Raw genomic sequence first — 16,797 nt, 5'->3', positions numbered from 1 at the left:
CTTCTTGCGTTTGTTTTTATTCTTGTTCTCCTTTCTTTGTTTTTCTCCTTCTTTATTTTTTTTTCATCCTTTTCTTCTTCTTGCGTTTGTTATTGTTCTTGTTCTTCTTCCTGTGTTTGTTCTTATCCTTACGCTTCTTCGATTTCTTCTACTTCACCTTCTGTCCTCGTCCTCCTCTACTTCTACCTTCTTCTTCTTCTACATCTTTTTTTCACATCTTTATCCTCTTTTTTACTCTTCCTACTTCTTTTCCTTGCCTCCTCATCATCTCCCTCCTTTCCTCTTCCTCCACCTTTCCATCCCGCTAACCACATCTCCTCCCCCTCTCTCCCATTCTTATCCACCTCCTCCTCCCATCCCTTCCACCACTAACCACACTCTCCTTCTCCCCTTCCCGTGCAGGCGTGGAGGTACCGGCGCACGTGTGGGGGGGCGTGTGTCTGGTGCTGGTGCTGGCGGGCGTGGCGGGCGTGGGGGTCAGCGTGCCCCTTACCCTGCGTGCTGACCCTGCCGCTGACCAATCCCAGAGGCTCAGCGCGGCCGTGGAGCTGCTGAAGGATGTGCCGTTGATTGATGGGTGAGTGGGGGAGGGGGGGGAGGAGGAGAGGGAGGAGAGGAAGAGGGGTGTAGGAGAGAGTGGGGGAGAGGCAAGGAGAGAATGGGTGAAAGAGAGGGAAAGGGGAATTGGGGAAAATGTTGTTGGGATGAGTAGGGAAAAAGGGGACGAGGGATGGGGTAAAGAATGGGTAAGAGAGAGGGGGGAATGGGGGGAGAAATGGGGGAGTGAGGGGCTATGAGTCAGAGAGAGAGAGAGAGAGAGAGAGAGGGGGGGGGGGAGCTGTAAAGGGGAAGGGGGGACGTTGGGTGGAAAGAATGGGAAGCCGAAAAAGAATGTAGAAGGCTTTAGCGGGAACAACAGAAGGATAGGAACGTAGATTGGAAGAGGAGGAGGAGAGCTTAGAGCAGATAGGTGAAGGGGAGAAAAAAGGCAAAAGGGAAGGAGAAAAGAGAAATGAATTATGGAGGAAAGAGAGAGAGAAGAAGATTGACAGTGTAGGAAGAAATATATGGAAGAAAAACGAAAAGGAGGGAGAAAAGAGGAATGAATTATGGAGGAAAGAGAGAGAGAAGAAGATTGACGGCATAGGAAAAAATAAATGGAAGAAAAACCAAAGGGAGAGAGAGAAATATGAATAATGGAGGAATTGGAGAGGAGAGAGAGAGAGAGAGAGAGAGAGAGAGAGAGAGAGAGAGAGAGAGAGAGAGAGAGAGAGAGAGAGAGAGAAGGGGAGAGAGAAAGAGAAGGAGAGAAAGAGAGAGGAGAGAGAGAGAGAGAGAGGAGAGAGAGAGGAGAGAGAGGAGAGAGAGAGAGGAGAGAGAGAGAGAGAGAGGAGGAGGAAAAAAATGGAAGGATCAATTAAAGGAAGAGAGGAAAAGAGGAAGAGAGAAAAGAAATGAGAGAATGAAAGATGAGAGGGAGAGAGGGAGGGAAAAAAGGGAGGTGAGGGACAGGAAGAGAGAGAATGAAGGGAGGAAGAGAAGAGAGGGGAGGAAAAGAGGGAGAGATAAGGAGGAGGGGAGATGAGAGGAAAAGTGATTGAGAGGAAAGGAGGTAGGAAGGAAAATAGAAGGAAGAGGAAAAGACGTAGTGTGTTTTCAATTCTCTACTTTTCAATATTTAGGTTTTCTTTTTTATCAACTTTTAATTTCTCGTTATTTTATCATGAATATACAAGTCTGTTCATCTTGTCTTAATGTACTTTTCCTTTCTCCTCCTCTCCTCCTCACTTCCTCCTCCTCCTCCTCCTCCTCTCCTCTTCTTTGATTTCCTTCTCTTTTCCTTTCTTTTTTCTTCTATTTCCTGTCTTTTCCCTTTTCATTTCCTTCTATCACCTTCTTTTCCTCCAATGTGTATTTTTCCGTTCTTTTCCTCTCCTCCCCCCCACCTCTCCTCTCCTCTTCTCTTCTTTTCTTTTCTTTTATTTTTTCTTCTATTTCCTCTCTTTTCCCTTTTCATTTCCTTCTATCACCTTTTCTTCCTCCAATGTGTATTTTTCCGTTCTTTTCCTCTCCCCCCCACCTCTCCTCTCCTCTTCTATTTTTTTTCTCTTACTCTCTGCTTTTCCTCCCATTTCTCCTCCATTCTCATTCCTTTTTCTCCTACTCTCTGCTTTTCCTCCTCCCATTTCTCCTCCTTCCTCCCTCCTTTCTCTCTCTACCTTCTGCCTTATCTCTTCCAACACCTTTCCTACACATCTCCCTCCCCCTCCTCCTCCCCCCTCCCCCCTTCCCCCCCTTCCCCCTCACCCCCACAGGCACAACGACCTGCCGTGGAACATCCGGAAGTTCATGCACAACAAACTTCACAGCTTCAACTTCACGGCGGAACTGAAGCAGCTGCGTCCATGGTCCCGCTCCTCGTGGTCCCACACCGACCTGCCGCGCCTGAAGGAGGGCATGGTGGGGGCGCAGGTGAGAAGGGGGGCTACAGAGGGGGGGCATGAAAGGGCACTGGTAAGGGGGGGGTTATAGAAGAGTACTGATTGAGGGGTAAAGGGGCGTAGGAGATAAAGATGGGGTGCAGGTGAGAAGGGGGGCACTGAGGGGGGAGGGGGGGGTTAGAGGAGAGTACTGATTGAGGGGAAAGGGGCGGAGACAGAGGTTAAGGAGGCATGGTGGGGTGTAGGTGAAGGGGGGTAAGGGGGTGCATGGAAGACAGGTAAAGGGGGGAGAGAGGGGAGGAGGGGGAGGGAAGGGTAGAGGAGGGGGAAAGAAGGGTAGAGGAGGGAGAGGGACGGGTAGAGGAGGTGGAGGGAAGGGTAGAGGAGGGGGAAAGAAGGGTAGAGGAGGGGGAGGGAAGGGTAGAGGAGGGGGAAGGGAAATGAGTAGGAAAGGAGAGGGTAGAGAGAAAGGGAGGGAGGATGGAGGAAAAGTAGAGAGTAGAAGAAAAAGGAAGGAGAATGAAGGAAAAGTGGGAGAAGGGAAAGTAGAGAGTAGGAGGAAAAGGAAGGAGAACGGAGGATTATGAATTATTGAAGTTTCATAGAGAGAAGAAAAAACGAAGATATGCAAGGAAGGAAAGAAGGAAGGAAGGAGATAATATATGAGAAGAGGAACACAGAAGAGAAGGAGGTAAAGAAGGAAGGTTAGGTAGAAATGGCGAAGATTATGCATTTCTAATTGATAGGGAGAAAGAAGGAACGAAGGAATGGAAGAAGGGAAACATTGAAGGAAAGAAGAAATGAAAGAAGGAAGGGAGAAGAGAACAAATGAGTAGAGAGGGTTAGAAGAGTAGAAGTTAAGGAAAGAAGAGGAAAGAAAAGATGATGAATTCGAACTGGATAGGGAAAAGGAAAGAACGAAGAAGTGTAAGGAAAGGAGAAAGGAAGGAAAAGGAGAATAATAGGGAGAGGAGGAGGATGGAACAGAATAAAATGTGAGAGAGACATGTGGAAATGGGATGGTGATGGGGGTATGAAGAGAGGGAGGGAGGAGGTGAAGAGCTAAAAGGAAGGGAAGGGAAGCAAAGGAAAGGGATGGGAAGGGAAGGGAAGGGAAGCAAAGGAAAGGCATGGGAAAGGAAGGAAATGGAAAGGAAAATAAGGGAAGGGATGGGAAAGGATGAGAAAGGAAGGGAAGGGAAAAAAAGGAAAGGGATGGAAATGGAAAGGAAAATAAGGGAAGGGAAGGGAAGGGAAGCAAAGGAAAGGGATGGGAAGGGATGGAAATGGAAAGGAAAATAAAGGAAGGGAAGGGAAGGGACAAAAAGCGAAGGAAAGGGAAAAAAAGATGAAAAAAAGGAGAAAAATATAAGATGAGAGAGAGAGAGTTAATAGAAAGCCAGACCAGGAAAAAATTATGTTACTGCAAGTTAAAAATTGTTAAGGGCTGAGGACTTTAAATCCCCTCCGCGCGCCACGTGTCGGAGGGGCAAATAGGAATACGTGAGAGATTGCCACATCCGTCACCCGCCTCGTATTAAGGAAAGGCCAGCATCCACCCTCTCTCCCTCCCTCCCTTCCCCTCTCCTATACCCTCCCTGGCGGCCCTTCCTTCCCCCTTTCTTTCCATTTTTTTCCCCTCTCAATTCTTCTTCCTTTCCTTCCTTTCCTTCCTTTCCTCCTCTTGCCTTTTCCACCTCTCTCCTCCCTTCCTTCCCCTCTCCGAGACCCTCACTGGCGGCCCGTCCTGTCCCCTTTCTTTCCATTTTTTCCCTTTCAATTCTTCTTCCTTTCCTTCCTTTCCTTCCTTTCCTCCTCTTGCCTTTTCCACCCTCTCTCCCTCCCGTCCTTCCCCTCTCCTATACCCTCCCTGGCGGCCCTTCCTTTCCCCTTTCTTTCCATTTTTTTCCCTCTCAATTCTTCTTCCTTTCCTTCCTTTCCTTCCTTTCCTCCTCTTGCCTTTTCCACCCTCTCTCCCTCCCTTCCTTCCCCTCTCCTATACCCTCCCTGGCGGCCCTTCCTTTCCCCTTTCTTTCCGTTTTTTTTCCCTCTCAATTCTTCTTCCTTTCCTTCCTTTCCTTCCTTTCCTCCTCTTGCCTTTTCCACCCTCTCTCCCTCCCGTCCTTCCCCTCTCCTACCCTCCCTGGCGGCCCTTCCTTTCCCCTTTCTTTCCATTTTTTTTCCCTCTCAATTCTTCTTCCTTTCCTTCCTCTCCTTCCTTTCCTCCTCTTGCCTTTTCCACCCTCTCTCCCTCCCTTCCTTCCCCTCTCCTATACCCTCCCTCGCGGCCCTTTCTTTCCCCTTTTTTCCATTTTTTTCCCTCTTACTCTCAATTATTCTTCCCTGCCTCCCTTCTCTGTTCTTTCTTCCTTTTCCAGCTCTTGCCTTTTCCATCCTTTTTCCTTCGTTGGTGTTGACATCTGACCAAATCATTTTTCAACACCTTGCTCACCCATTGCCCCCTCCCAACACATCCCCCCCAACACATTCCCCAGAACACATCCCACCCGAAACACATTCCACCCGAAACACATCCCACTCGAAACACACCCCACTCGAAACACATCCCACCCAGAACACATCCCCTAAGATACACGCCCCCCACACACACGAAACACATCCATTCCCCTCCCTCTACACATCCAGTCCTCCCGAAACTCATCCATTCTCCCCTCGAAACACATCCATCTCCCCCCTTGAACCAGTGACCCAACTTCTGTGAACAAATCCACCCCGCCTCAGGACACAGGCCAGCAGACTTTTCCCATCTCTATGCATAGTTCCCAGCGTCAAGGCGTCACACCCACCCCACCACGCACCCACCACCCACCTCCCACCCACCCTCACCTATCACCCACCTCACATATCGTCACATCCATTCATCCAGCACACACACATGCATATACCCTCGCCTCCCCCGTTCTCCCCTTCCGTCGGGTTGTTGGTACTACTGCAAAGAACGAAAGACTGTATTTTGGGTGTTCGAAACGGTGAAAATGGGAAGTGGCTTTTTGGCAGCTGGTAACACTGTAGCGATTAGAAATTAGTGTTTGAATTGTTGGCAACACTGCAGAAACTGGAGATGACTGTCCCGAGGTATTGGTAACAAAGCAGAGAAGGGATTTGACTGTTTTGTGCATTGGTAACTGTGATGGGAGGTGTCTGTCTAATATTGGTAACGCTGCAGAAAGGGAGGTGACTTTTTGCTGCATTGGTAACTGTGATGGGAGGTGTCTGTCTAATATTGGTAACGCTGCAGAAAGGGAGGTGACTTTTTGCTGCATTGGTAACTGTGATGGGAGGTGTCTGTCTAGTACTGGTAACGCTGCGGGGGTAGGACATGGCTGCCTGGTGTGTTGGTAGCGCTGCATTCATGGACGAGCAGGACAGATGGTGACAGGTTGATAGTGGCGACCCTCTGCAGGCCGGCCTATCTTGTGCAGGCTGCAGGTCAGACAGGTGGTTCTCCTTCCTTTGTTATCTCCCCCCCAGAACTGTCCCTCTCATCCCCCCTCCCATCCCTCATCCCTACTCACCTTTTCCTGCCTACCCGCTAGCCTTTCCCACCCCTCTATCACCCCTCCTTTCCCTAGTCTTCCCACCCAACCATTTCCTCACCCCTCTCCTATCCTTTCCTCTCCCCACACCTCCCATGCACCTATTCCTTTCCCCCTCTTACATCCCTCTTCCTTTCTACTCTTCCTATCTACACATCTCTCTCCCACTCCCTCTTACACCCATTCTCCATTCCCTTACACCTCTTTCTACACACCTGTTCCACTCTTACACATCCTCTTGTACCCTTCTCACTTTGCATCTCCCCCTTGAAACCATTCCTCGTCCCCTCACAAACCCCTCGCACACCCATACACTCCCATCACACATGTTATCTTCCTATCCTAACCCTCCACCCCACTCTCTTCCCCCTTCCTATTATCTTCACTGTCCTGACCCCCTTCCTCTTCTTTTTCCTCCCTCTCCTATATATTCTCATTCACACCCTTCGTCACACCCTTCACCTATTTTCTCTTTCTACTTTCTTTCCTCCCTATCGTCTCTCTCTCTCTCTCTCTCTCTCTCTCTCTCTCTCTCTCTCTCTCTCTCTCTCTCTCTCTCTCTCTCTCTCTCTCTCTCTCTCTCTCTCTCTCTCTCTCTCTTACTCTCCTTTTTTTTCTTATTGTCAAACTTATTCAGTCACTCCCTTTACCCATTTTCTCATCCTGCTCTCCCCCTCCCCCTCTCTCTCCTTCCCACCCCCACCGACTCACTCTCCCTCAGCGTCACCATATTATCGTACTCAAAACATCGCATTTATCAGTTCCAGGGCCCAAAACTCTCCTACCCACACCGATTACGAGATTCCAGTTAAAGTTATCGTTAAAAGCGTTACTTATTGGTGTCTGTTTGCGATAGCTGTGAGTCAGGAACCGGAAAATATAATGTGCTGCGTCACTAAGTACGATAATTTGGTAACGCTGCTCTCCCCCCTCTCTCCCTCCCCTCCAGTTCTGGGTGAGCTACGTGCCGTGCGAGGCCCAGCGTCTGAACGCCGTCCAGCTCACCATTGAACAGATCGACCTTATCAAGCGGCTCATCGAACAGTATCCAGACGACCTACGCCTTGCTACCTCCGCCGATGGTGAGTGTTGTTGTTGTTGTTGCTCAAGGAGGAGGAGGAGGAGGAGGAGGAGGAAGAGGAGAAGGAGGAGGGGGAAGAGGAGGAGGAGAAGGAGGAGGGGGAAGAGGAGGAGGAGAAGGAAGAGGAAGAGGAAGAGGAGAAGGAAGAGGAAGAGGAAAAGGAGGAGGAGGAAGAGAAAAAGAAAGAGAAAGAGAAAGAGGAAGAGGAGGAGGAAGAGGAAGAGGAGGAGATGCTCTTGTAGTTTTTTGTTGTTATTTTCTTTTTTATATAGAAATAGTATAGTTGCAAAAGACTCATCATCATCATCATCAGCTAGACCAGGAATCCTCGCATTGTGTATTTCATTTGTTACACTTCACGCCACACCAGAAGGCCAAGAGGTGTGAGGGCTGGTGTGCAAGGTAAATATAGATCAGGAAAGTCACCCTTCTCCCCCTCCCCTCTCTCCTCCCTCTCCCAGACCCTTGTATTACGCCCCAGCAAGAAACTGTTGATGGTTTCCCAATACCACGGCGGCCTCGGGTAAGCGGGTACTCTCTCACACCTGCCGGAGACGATGGCGCGGGGCAGCAGTAACATCAGTGACAGAAGTAACGGGAGTAGGCTTACCGATAACAGCTGAAGGCGTGGTGAGAACAGTGATAACATGCAGCAGGAGATTTGATGGTAGCACTGTCAACAGGTGTAACGGTGAACGGAGTAATAACAGTGATAGAGGTAGAATTACATACCTAGCAGTAACGGTGATGGCTATCGTATCAGTAGACGTAGCAATCTTGCGTAGTGTAGCTGCAGACCCAACACACTGGTAACAACGAGCGTGGCAGGGTAGCAGCCGTTCTAGTAGTTTTTTTTTTTTTCAGACACAGTTAATTGTTCTAGCCCTATGCTTATTTTCTGCTTTGTTTTTTTTTTTTTTACATCAATACGCTACTTACCAATGATTTCGTTAGCGCAGGGGGCCTCGTGGTGCAGTGGTTAGCACACTCAGCTCACAACCGAGAGAGCCCGGGTTCGATTCCCGGGCGGAGTGGAAAAATTTGGGCGGCTTTTCCGATACCCTACGCCCCTGTCCACCCAGCAGTGAATGGGTACCAGGTATTACTCGTGGGTTGTGTCCTGTCTCCTGGGGTCTGTTTCCTTCTATAATTCCTTCCCCTTCTGTCTCTCTCCGGCATATGACCACAGATGTTGCGCCGACTAAACGAAACTTTCCAAAACTTTTTCGTTAGCGCCTGGCCGTGACTATGTAACTAATCCCGGCTTATTGTTTTTACGTCAGTCCTGCAAGGCTTGGCGCACAAACATAAGAGGCTTACACAGGCAGTGATGTCAAAAGATTACGATTATCTTACAATGCTGAGGCTCTCGTCACGTGACACCTAAAAGATCAACATTTCTGTGCGCAATAAACCGATGTTGATTCGCCGTAAATCTAGTAACCGGAGATGCGGCGCGTCTGTCTGTGAATGTCAGTTAAGGATATCAAGTGTGTTGGGAGACAGCCTCTGAACGTAGGTGCGATGAGATTACAATTTGTGTGTGTTCTTAACATAATAGCTTTCACATGTTTGAATTAAAAAATAACTATAATAATGACTCCATCTGCGTCCCTGATCTAGCATGAGGATCCAAAAGCATAAAATATCCCATCACCCACCTCCTACCCAGCCTCACCTACCACCCAGCTCACATATCGTCACATCCGTTCATCCAGCACACACCCATACACACACGCACACACCCTCTCCTCCAACGTTGGTGCCGAGGGTGGGATACAAAGTTAAATCCAAGGGAGACTAGAAGCGTGATTACCGATCGGTCTCGCTCCCAAACGCCTGATGACGGCAGGGTATTTATGGAGCATCAAATATATCCAAGATGATTTATTGTGTCATCCTCGACTCAGAGCTCGCATTTCACTGTCACATTCGTCAGTCGGCATACACTCTAGAGGAAACCGTCCAAGTGAATCAAGGAGTTCCGGGGGGCAGCATGAGCCAAGAGAAGATGGCGCCACTATAAACACTTGCCTGCGCCATGACGGGCTGGGGCCGACTACCATCTAGGCCCCTCAAGAAAAGAAGATGTGCCATGATATAAACCCCCAAATAGATGATGCATAAACTGATCAGAAATGCTTTGATATATATTTTGAAATGGCTTGTATGAGTGATGATGGCGTACACGAAAAAAAAATAAAAAAATAAAAAAAACTGCCGCTCAGACGCTTGGAAGAGTCAAAAAGCCATTCAAACCTTTGGCGGACTCCTTCATTTCTGTCAAGGGTTGCTTCTTGTCCTTAAGTTCTATTTCTGTCTTCTGTTGTAGGATGTCACCTGACGCGAATCGACATGATTTTCGGAACGACTAATTTACTATGAGGTGGAAGTGTGACCTTTGATCCTGAACACTGTCGAGCTGTCTGTCTTCTTTCAATGTTATAACGTGTGACCTTTGATCCTGAACACTGTCGAGCTGTCTGTCTTCTTTCAATGTTATAACGTGTGACCTTTGATCCTGAACACTGTCGAGTTGTCTGTGTTCTTTCAATGTTATAACGTGTGACCTTTGATCCTGAACACACTCGAGTTGTCTGTGTTCTTTCAATGTTATAACGTGTGACCTTTGATCCGGAACACTGTCGAGCTGTCTGTGTTCTTTCAATGTTATAACGTGTGACCTTTGATCCTGAACACTGTCGAGTTGTCTGTGTTCTTTCAATGTTATAACGTGTGACCTTTGATCCTGAACACTGTCGAGTTGTCTGTGTTCTTTCAATGTTATAACGTGTGACCTTTGATCCTGAACACTGTCGAGTTGTCTGTCTTCTTTCAATGTTATAACGTGTGACCTTTGATCCTGAACACTGTCGAGCTGTCTGTGTTCTTTCAGTGTTATAACGTGTGACCTTTGATCCTGAACACTGTCGAGTTGTCTGTGTTCTTTCAATGTTATAACCTATACAGTTATGCATTTCATTCTCTGCCTGGCAACGCTTCAAATTTATTTCTACCGTTTTCATTCTAAACAAAATAAATATTCTTCAGCACAGCATTAATCTGTTGTCGCTGCAGCAGGGGGGCGGCGTCCATCCCATTTCCAGGTGTTATTTCCCAAGAGGTGTTTGTGCCTGGAATTCTCTGCCGCTTGGTATTAATATGCAATTCAGAGAGTGTTGACACATTCAAGTTGAAAGTGAATGCCTTTTTATTACAGCAGCAACATAATTATGTATAATGAACCTTCAGACTATTGCTCGCCTATAAAACCCTAGAGGTAACTGAATATGTATTTATATTTTTATTCTAACTAGTTATTGTGTCGCTTGATCCTGTCGTTAAGCCAGATTTTATTTATTCTAGTTATCTGTCTTCACTTTTACCTTTATCCTTAATAACTCTGACTTTGGTGTGTCGGGGTTACAGATTCTAAGAGTTATTGCGCTGGTATTCGATCGGCTCTACCTATTTCTCTTTGTTTGATGATAATGAGGATTACAAAAAGTGAAAGGGGATGAAGGAGTCATAATTTAACCCGGTAGCAGCGGGGATCATGTTTCTTAATGGTCCCTCTAAGCGAGAAAAATGAGAAAAAATCATCATTCACACAAACCATTTCATAATATATATCAAAGCATTTGTGATCAGTTTACGTATCGTCTTTTTTTTTAATTTTTACCATAGCACAAATTTGGTCAGTCGCTGCTACAAGGTAAAGCCACAAATTTGGCCCGTCGCTGCTACTGGGTTAAGAGGTGTGTCAGGAGAAGTGAGAATCATAGTGACCAGTTTTCAACCACAAGGTCACATTCACATCAAGGGTGCCAGGTATAGCGGACAACGTGGCAATAACAGGTTAGCAAGACACGTATAAGCGGCGATAAGTGTAACAGACATAATAGCAGCCGCGATATCGGGAGTGCCAGTGGAGGACATGATGTGAGCAATTACAGGAAGCTTAAGATTATTGAAAGAAGCACATAAAAATATAAGATGCATACAAATTTAAGTTCGTATTACTAAACATTTCGCAGCCTAAGTTCACATATTTGACAAGGTTCTCGTAGGAGTTTTGGGCATTTCCAGGAGTACTTTTATGGCCCTGGTGGTAGTTTGACCCTTCTTCTGTACCGTGAACCTAAAGAAACACTCATTAGAACCCGATTGACCCCCTCTTTGACCTTTAGAAATAGCTGATGTGAGAACCGAAAGTGTCTTATGATACCGACCTATATCTCCCTCCTCCGCTTGTTTCCTTGCCTCTAGTTAATCTCATGATCACCTATATTAGCAATTATGTGAGTGACGAGCAAAAGAATATAAGCAACAATTTAGTGTGCACAGTTCCCATGTGTTGAGTTGGTGGGCGGAGTGGAAATGAATGCAGAGTCCTTTCTTTCACTATCACACACATGAAAAAAAAAAAAAACGAACATTATAACCACCACCAACAGCAAAAACAGTATTACCACCACAACAACAACAAGACCAAAACAACAACATCACTACCAAAAACAACAAAAATTATGAGCAATTATAAGAGACGACGTGGAGAATTGAAGTAGATTTGTTAAGATTAAAGAAAAATACAAATGAAACTTATGACAACAAAATATCGTCATCATCAACAACAACAACAACTACTACTACTACTACTACTACAACAACAACAACAATATAAAAACCACCACCACCACCAACAACAATATAAAAACCACCACCACCACCACCAACAACAACAACAACAACAGTAACAACAACCACAATCCCACCACTGTTACCACACCTAAACATTCCCCACCACTGTATGCACCCAACTTTACCTGTTACCACCTTCCCTCCGCCCCGCACTGCTCCTTCCTTCATCACGACCACCGCGCGATGTGTTGTGTGAGGCGGCAGGCAGGTAGTTCAGGAGGGGGGCTAGAGGTGGAGGTGCCGCCCAATAATGGAAGAGAAAATGACCAATACAGAAGACGGAGGAACCAGAAAACTCCCTGCTTACCCGCGGCGCTGAAAAGAAAAGAAAGGAAAAAGTAGAGAGAATTGTAGAAAATTGGATTAGACTAGAGAGGAGTGCAAAGAAAATGTTGACACTGGCTACAAAGATCGTTAGGAAATCGCATTAGCCTTTTTTTTATACATATTTTTATTTATTTATTTATTTTTTTTTTTTTTTTAGAGAATAGCCATTTTTTTCATTTTCACATTTTCTTCCACCCTCGTTCATATTGCAGCTCATCTTAATAACCCTCGGCGATGGAAATAAAGAAAACTGGGTCGATAAAAATATAGAATAGAAAATTGAAGTAAATTGAATTAGACTCGAAAAGAATACGAACAGTGTTGCCGAGTCTTGCTGCAAGGAAATCACTACAGGGTATTTTTTTTCTTGTATATGTTTTTTTTGTTGTTGTTTTTACAAAGCCGTGTTTTCTATTACTTCTTGTTTCCCTTGTTTTTTCTATTTCTTACTCTACTTCTATTTCTACTTATATTGAAGCTAATTCTAATAACCCTCGACATTAAAAAAAAAAAATAAGAAAAACTAATATGAAAAAAAAGAGAAAAAAATGAAGTCAACTACTGATGGTGCCAACCCTCGCCTCTGATAAAAAAAAAGAGTATGAAAAATATAAAATTGGAGTAAATTGAATTAGACGAGAAAAGAAAACAAACCAAATCACTGAGTCTTGCTTCAGAGTTCGAGAGGAAATCACATTAGTTCTTTTTTTACAGAGAGTCATATTGTTGTTGATGTTTTCGAATGATCGCGTGTTTCGAGTTTTTTATCACGTTGAATTATATTTTGTTAAGCTGGAAAAGGAATATAAACAAAGCGCGTAGGTTTCGTTGATCGTAAGGAAAAATCTCGTTAGTTGGATTTATATGTTTTTTTGACGTTGTTTTTGAGTGATTGTGTGATTTTCCAGTTTTCATCATGTATTTTATTGAGCTAGAAAGGAATAGAAACAAAACACTTAGGTTGCATAGTTCGCAATGAAAATATCACGTTAGCTTTATGCATCTACTGTTATGCTGTTGTTTTAATCTCTATCTCTTATTCAGTTGGAAAAGAATGGAAGCAAAGCACTTAGCATCGATCATAACGTAACTAAGGGTCGCATTATTAGACATTTCGCCGCCCAAGAACACATATTTAACAAGGTTTTCGTAGGAGCTGTGGGCATTTCCAGGAGTAGTTTTATGACCCCGGTAGTAGTTTGATCCTTCTTCTGTACCACTAACCTGAAGAAACGCTCATTAGAACCCGACTGACCCCCTCTTTGACCTTTAGAAATAGCTGATGTGAGAAGCGAATGTGTCTTTTAATGCCAACCTAAGTGTCGATCGTAAGGGAAAAAATCATCACTTCTATTCCTCTGTATAGTTCTGTTGTTGTGTTCGAAGGATTGTGTGTTTCTAGCTTCCATTAATTGTATTCTGTCGAGCTAGAGAAGAATATAGACAAAGCATTTAGGTGGCTTGATAGTAAGGAGAAATCACGTTAGTTTTATCCATACATTGTTTCCCTGTTGTTTTCGAATAATTGTGTGCTTATTGTTTCCATCATTTGTATTTTATTGAGCTAGAGAGGAATATAAACAAAACATTTAGGTTGCATAGTTCGTAAGGAAGAAATCACGATAGTTTTATCCATACATTCTTTCCCTGTTGTTTTCGAATGATTGTGTGTTTATAGTTTCCATCAATTGTATTTTATTGAGCTAGAGAAGAATATAAACAAAACATTTAGGTTGCATAGATCGTAAGGAAGAAATCACGATAGTTTTATCCATACATTGTTTCCCTGTTGTTTTCGAATGATTGTGTGCTTATAGTTTCCATCATTTGTATTTTATTGAGTTAGAGAAGAATATAACCAAAACATTTAGGTTGCATAGTTCGTAAGGAAAATATCACGTTAGTTTTATCCATACATTGTTTCCCTGTTGTTTACGAATGATTGTGTGTTTATAGTTTCCATCATTTGTATTTTATTGAGCTAGAGAGGAATATAAACCAAACATTTAGGTTGCATAGATCGTAAGGAAAAAATCACGATAGTTTTATCCATACATTCTTTCCCTGTTGTGTTCGAATGATTGTGTGCTTATTGTTTCCATCATTTGTATTTTATTGAGTTAGAGAAGAATATAAACCAAACATTTAGGTTGCATAGATCGTAAGGAAAATATCACGTTAGTTTTATCCATACATTGTTTCCCTGTTGTTTTCGAATGATTGTGTGTTTCTAGTTTCCATCAGTTGTATTTTACTGAGTTAGAGAAGAATATAAACAAAATATTTAGATTGCGTAATTAATAAGGAAAACACGTCATTAACTCCCTTGCTGTAAAAAAAAAAAAGCTACCTAGTTTGTAAGATTATGTTTGTGTGTGTATCAATTTTCTCATGTTTATTTTATTCTGATCATTTAATGGCACTGGAGACACACAAAGGAATAACAAAAACAACAAAAAATCCCGTAACACGATGCTCCATAAAAATATATTAAATCGACAAAATCCCCCAAAAAGACCTTAATTAGTCTACCTTTCCTAATTAGTCTCCCTTTCCCTCTTCTCTTCCTCTTTTCTCTACCGAGCACCTCTTCTCTTTTCCCTCTTTTCCTATTCTCTTTCTATATTTCCTTTTCCTTTATTTTTACCTTTCCGTTTATCTATCACCTCTTCTCTGTTTCCTTTCCACTTTCTCTTCAATAATGTCGTTTCCAATTTCTTATACACACTCTTTCTTCCCTTCCCTATCCCTTCCAATAACTGTTTTGCTTTTAATTTTTATCTGTCGTTTCCTTTCCTTTCTTCCCTTCTATCTATTCTTCTTCTTCCTCCTCCTTCTCCTCCTCCTCCTCCTTCCCCAGATGTGTCGTTTTTCCCGTCCTGTATTTTTTTTCTCTCTCTAATTTCGTTTACTTTATCTCGTCCCCTTCCTTGTGTTCCATCAAGAGATAATTGTGTGAAGCGTTGATTAGCTACTGGTACTCTTTTTCTGCTTAATTCCTCTTTCTTTTTTTTCCTTTCCTCTTTCTTTCTTTCTTTCCTTTTCTCTCTTTTTTTTGTTTCTGCCTTTCTATCTTTTTTCTTTCTTCTTTTTTTCTTTTTTCTTTTTCTCTTTCTTTCCTTGTCTCTTGTTTTCTTTCCTTCTTTCTTTTCTCTCCTTTTTTATTTATATTTTCTGTTTTTCTTTTCCATTTGTTTATTTTCTTTTTTCTTTCTTTTCTTTCTTTCTTTCTTTCTCTGCTTTATTGTTTCTATCTTTCCTTCCTTCTCTTTCTTTAATTTTCCTTTCTCTGTCTTTCTTTTTTTTCTTTCCTTCTTCATTTTTCTTTTATTTATTTATTTTTCTTTCATTTTTTCTATATTTCTGCCTGTCTTTCTTTCTTTTTCTTTCTTTCTTTCTTTCTTTCTTTATTTTTCTTTCATTCTTTCTATCTCTCTGCCTCTCTTTCTTTCTTCTTTTTCTCTCTCTTTCTTTCTTTGTATCTTTCTTTCTTTCTTTCTCTTCTTCCTTTTTTTCTCCTTCACCGGCGGGCGTCAGTCACGTGTGCGGCGCGTCCCTAAGATTGATGGGAAGGGCAAGCCGCTTAGATGAGCCTCGGGGAAAATTAGGGAAACTTGACCCATTTTTCTCCCCTCAGAATGTTAATTACTATATTTTTTAAGGGGCGAAACGCTTTCCTCTTCGAACCTTCTCACCCCACACCCGCCAGCCACACTTATAGACAGACACCATAACGCCCTCATCACACTTCTTGTCACTACTCTACTACACTTCATCACGCTAATCATACGAAGCAGACTCAGAACACTATACCGAACTTCATTACACTTCTCTGCTACACATCTACACCACACCACGCCACACTACCTAACTTTAGATCATACTACGCTCCACACACACCCCACATACACCCGCACTATGTAGAGAGACCCCACTTCACAACTTGTTAAATACTATACGATAACGCCAGGCAGACACAGACTCCAGAGCACAACTTGACGCGTCACACTACACCAGGAACTCTGCGCCACAGTCATGATAACCCCCCCCCCCCTCCCCACCCCACCCCAACCCCGTCTCTCCCTCCCCCTTCATTACGAGAGTTCCAATCACGGAGAGGAGACGAAAGTGATCAGAAGCAGGCAGAATGGATAAGAACGTCCGGAAATAGGCATGAATGTCGATCTGCTGCTCCGGTGATTTGCATTTGTTTTGAAGGAAAATTTGTTTAACGCTCCTGTGTGAATTCCTAAGTGCGCAAAATTGTCACCAAAGTGGAATTAGACAAAGGGAGAATAGCGAAGCGTGCGCACAAACACACACAAAAAAGAAAATCGATAAATAAATAATATACACGAAAATAAATACACTCTCTCTCTCTCTCTCTCTCTCTCTCTCTCTCTCTCTCTCTCTCTCTCTCTCTCTCTCTCTCTCTCTCTCTCTCTCTCTCTCTCTCTCTCTCTCTCTCTCTCTCTCTCTCTCTCTCTCTCTCTCTCTCTCTCTCTCTCTCTCTCTCTCTCTCTCTCTCTCTCTCTCTCTCTCTCTCTCTCTCTCTCTCTCTCTCTATCTCTCTCTATTCCTTCTCACTCAGCAACTTCTCCTCCCTTACATCTTCTTTCCTCCTCCTCCTCCTCCTCCTCCTCCTCCACCCAGTTACTCTTTCTTTCGTCTTTCTCCTCCTCTCTTCTGT

The 16,797-nt window shown here is 43.9% G+C and overlaps 1 protein-coding gene across 3 annotated transcripts in view; it reads left to right on the top strand.

Moving 5' to 3' along the window:
• Nucleotides 1-16,797, top strand: part of LOC126986591 (dipeptidase 1-like) — a 337,773-nt gene that overhangs the window by 222,185 nt on the left and 98,791 nt on the right. For all 3 annotated transcript variants that reach the window (XR_007739832.1, XM_050842852.1, XM_050842853.1), the window contains exons 6-8: nt 403-577; nt 2,316-2,472; nt 6,948-7,080. Coding sequence is in view for 2 of the 3 variants with exons in the window: in XM_050842852.1 (XP_050698809.1) it covers nt 403-577; nt 2,316-2,472; nt 6,948-7,080 (465 nt within the window). In the remaining variant the exon portion in view is untranslated. The remainder of the gene's footprint in view (nt 1-402; nt 578-2,315; nt 2,473-6,947; nt 7,081-16,797) is intronic.

The sequence above is a fragment of the Eriocheir sinensis genome, chromosome 62, assembly GCF_024679095.1.
Source record: "Eriocheir sinensis breed Jianghai 21 chromosome 62, ASM2467909v1, whole genome shotgun sequence".
Taxonomy (NCBI): Eukaryota; Metazoa; Arthropoda; class Malacostraca; order Decapoda; family Varunidae; genus Eriocheir; species Eriocheir sinensis.
This window is presented reverse-complemented; position numbering and strand designations above follow the sequence as displayed.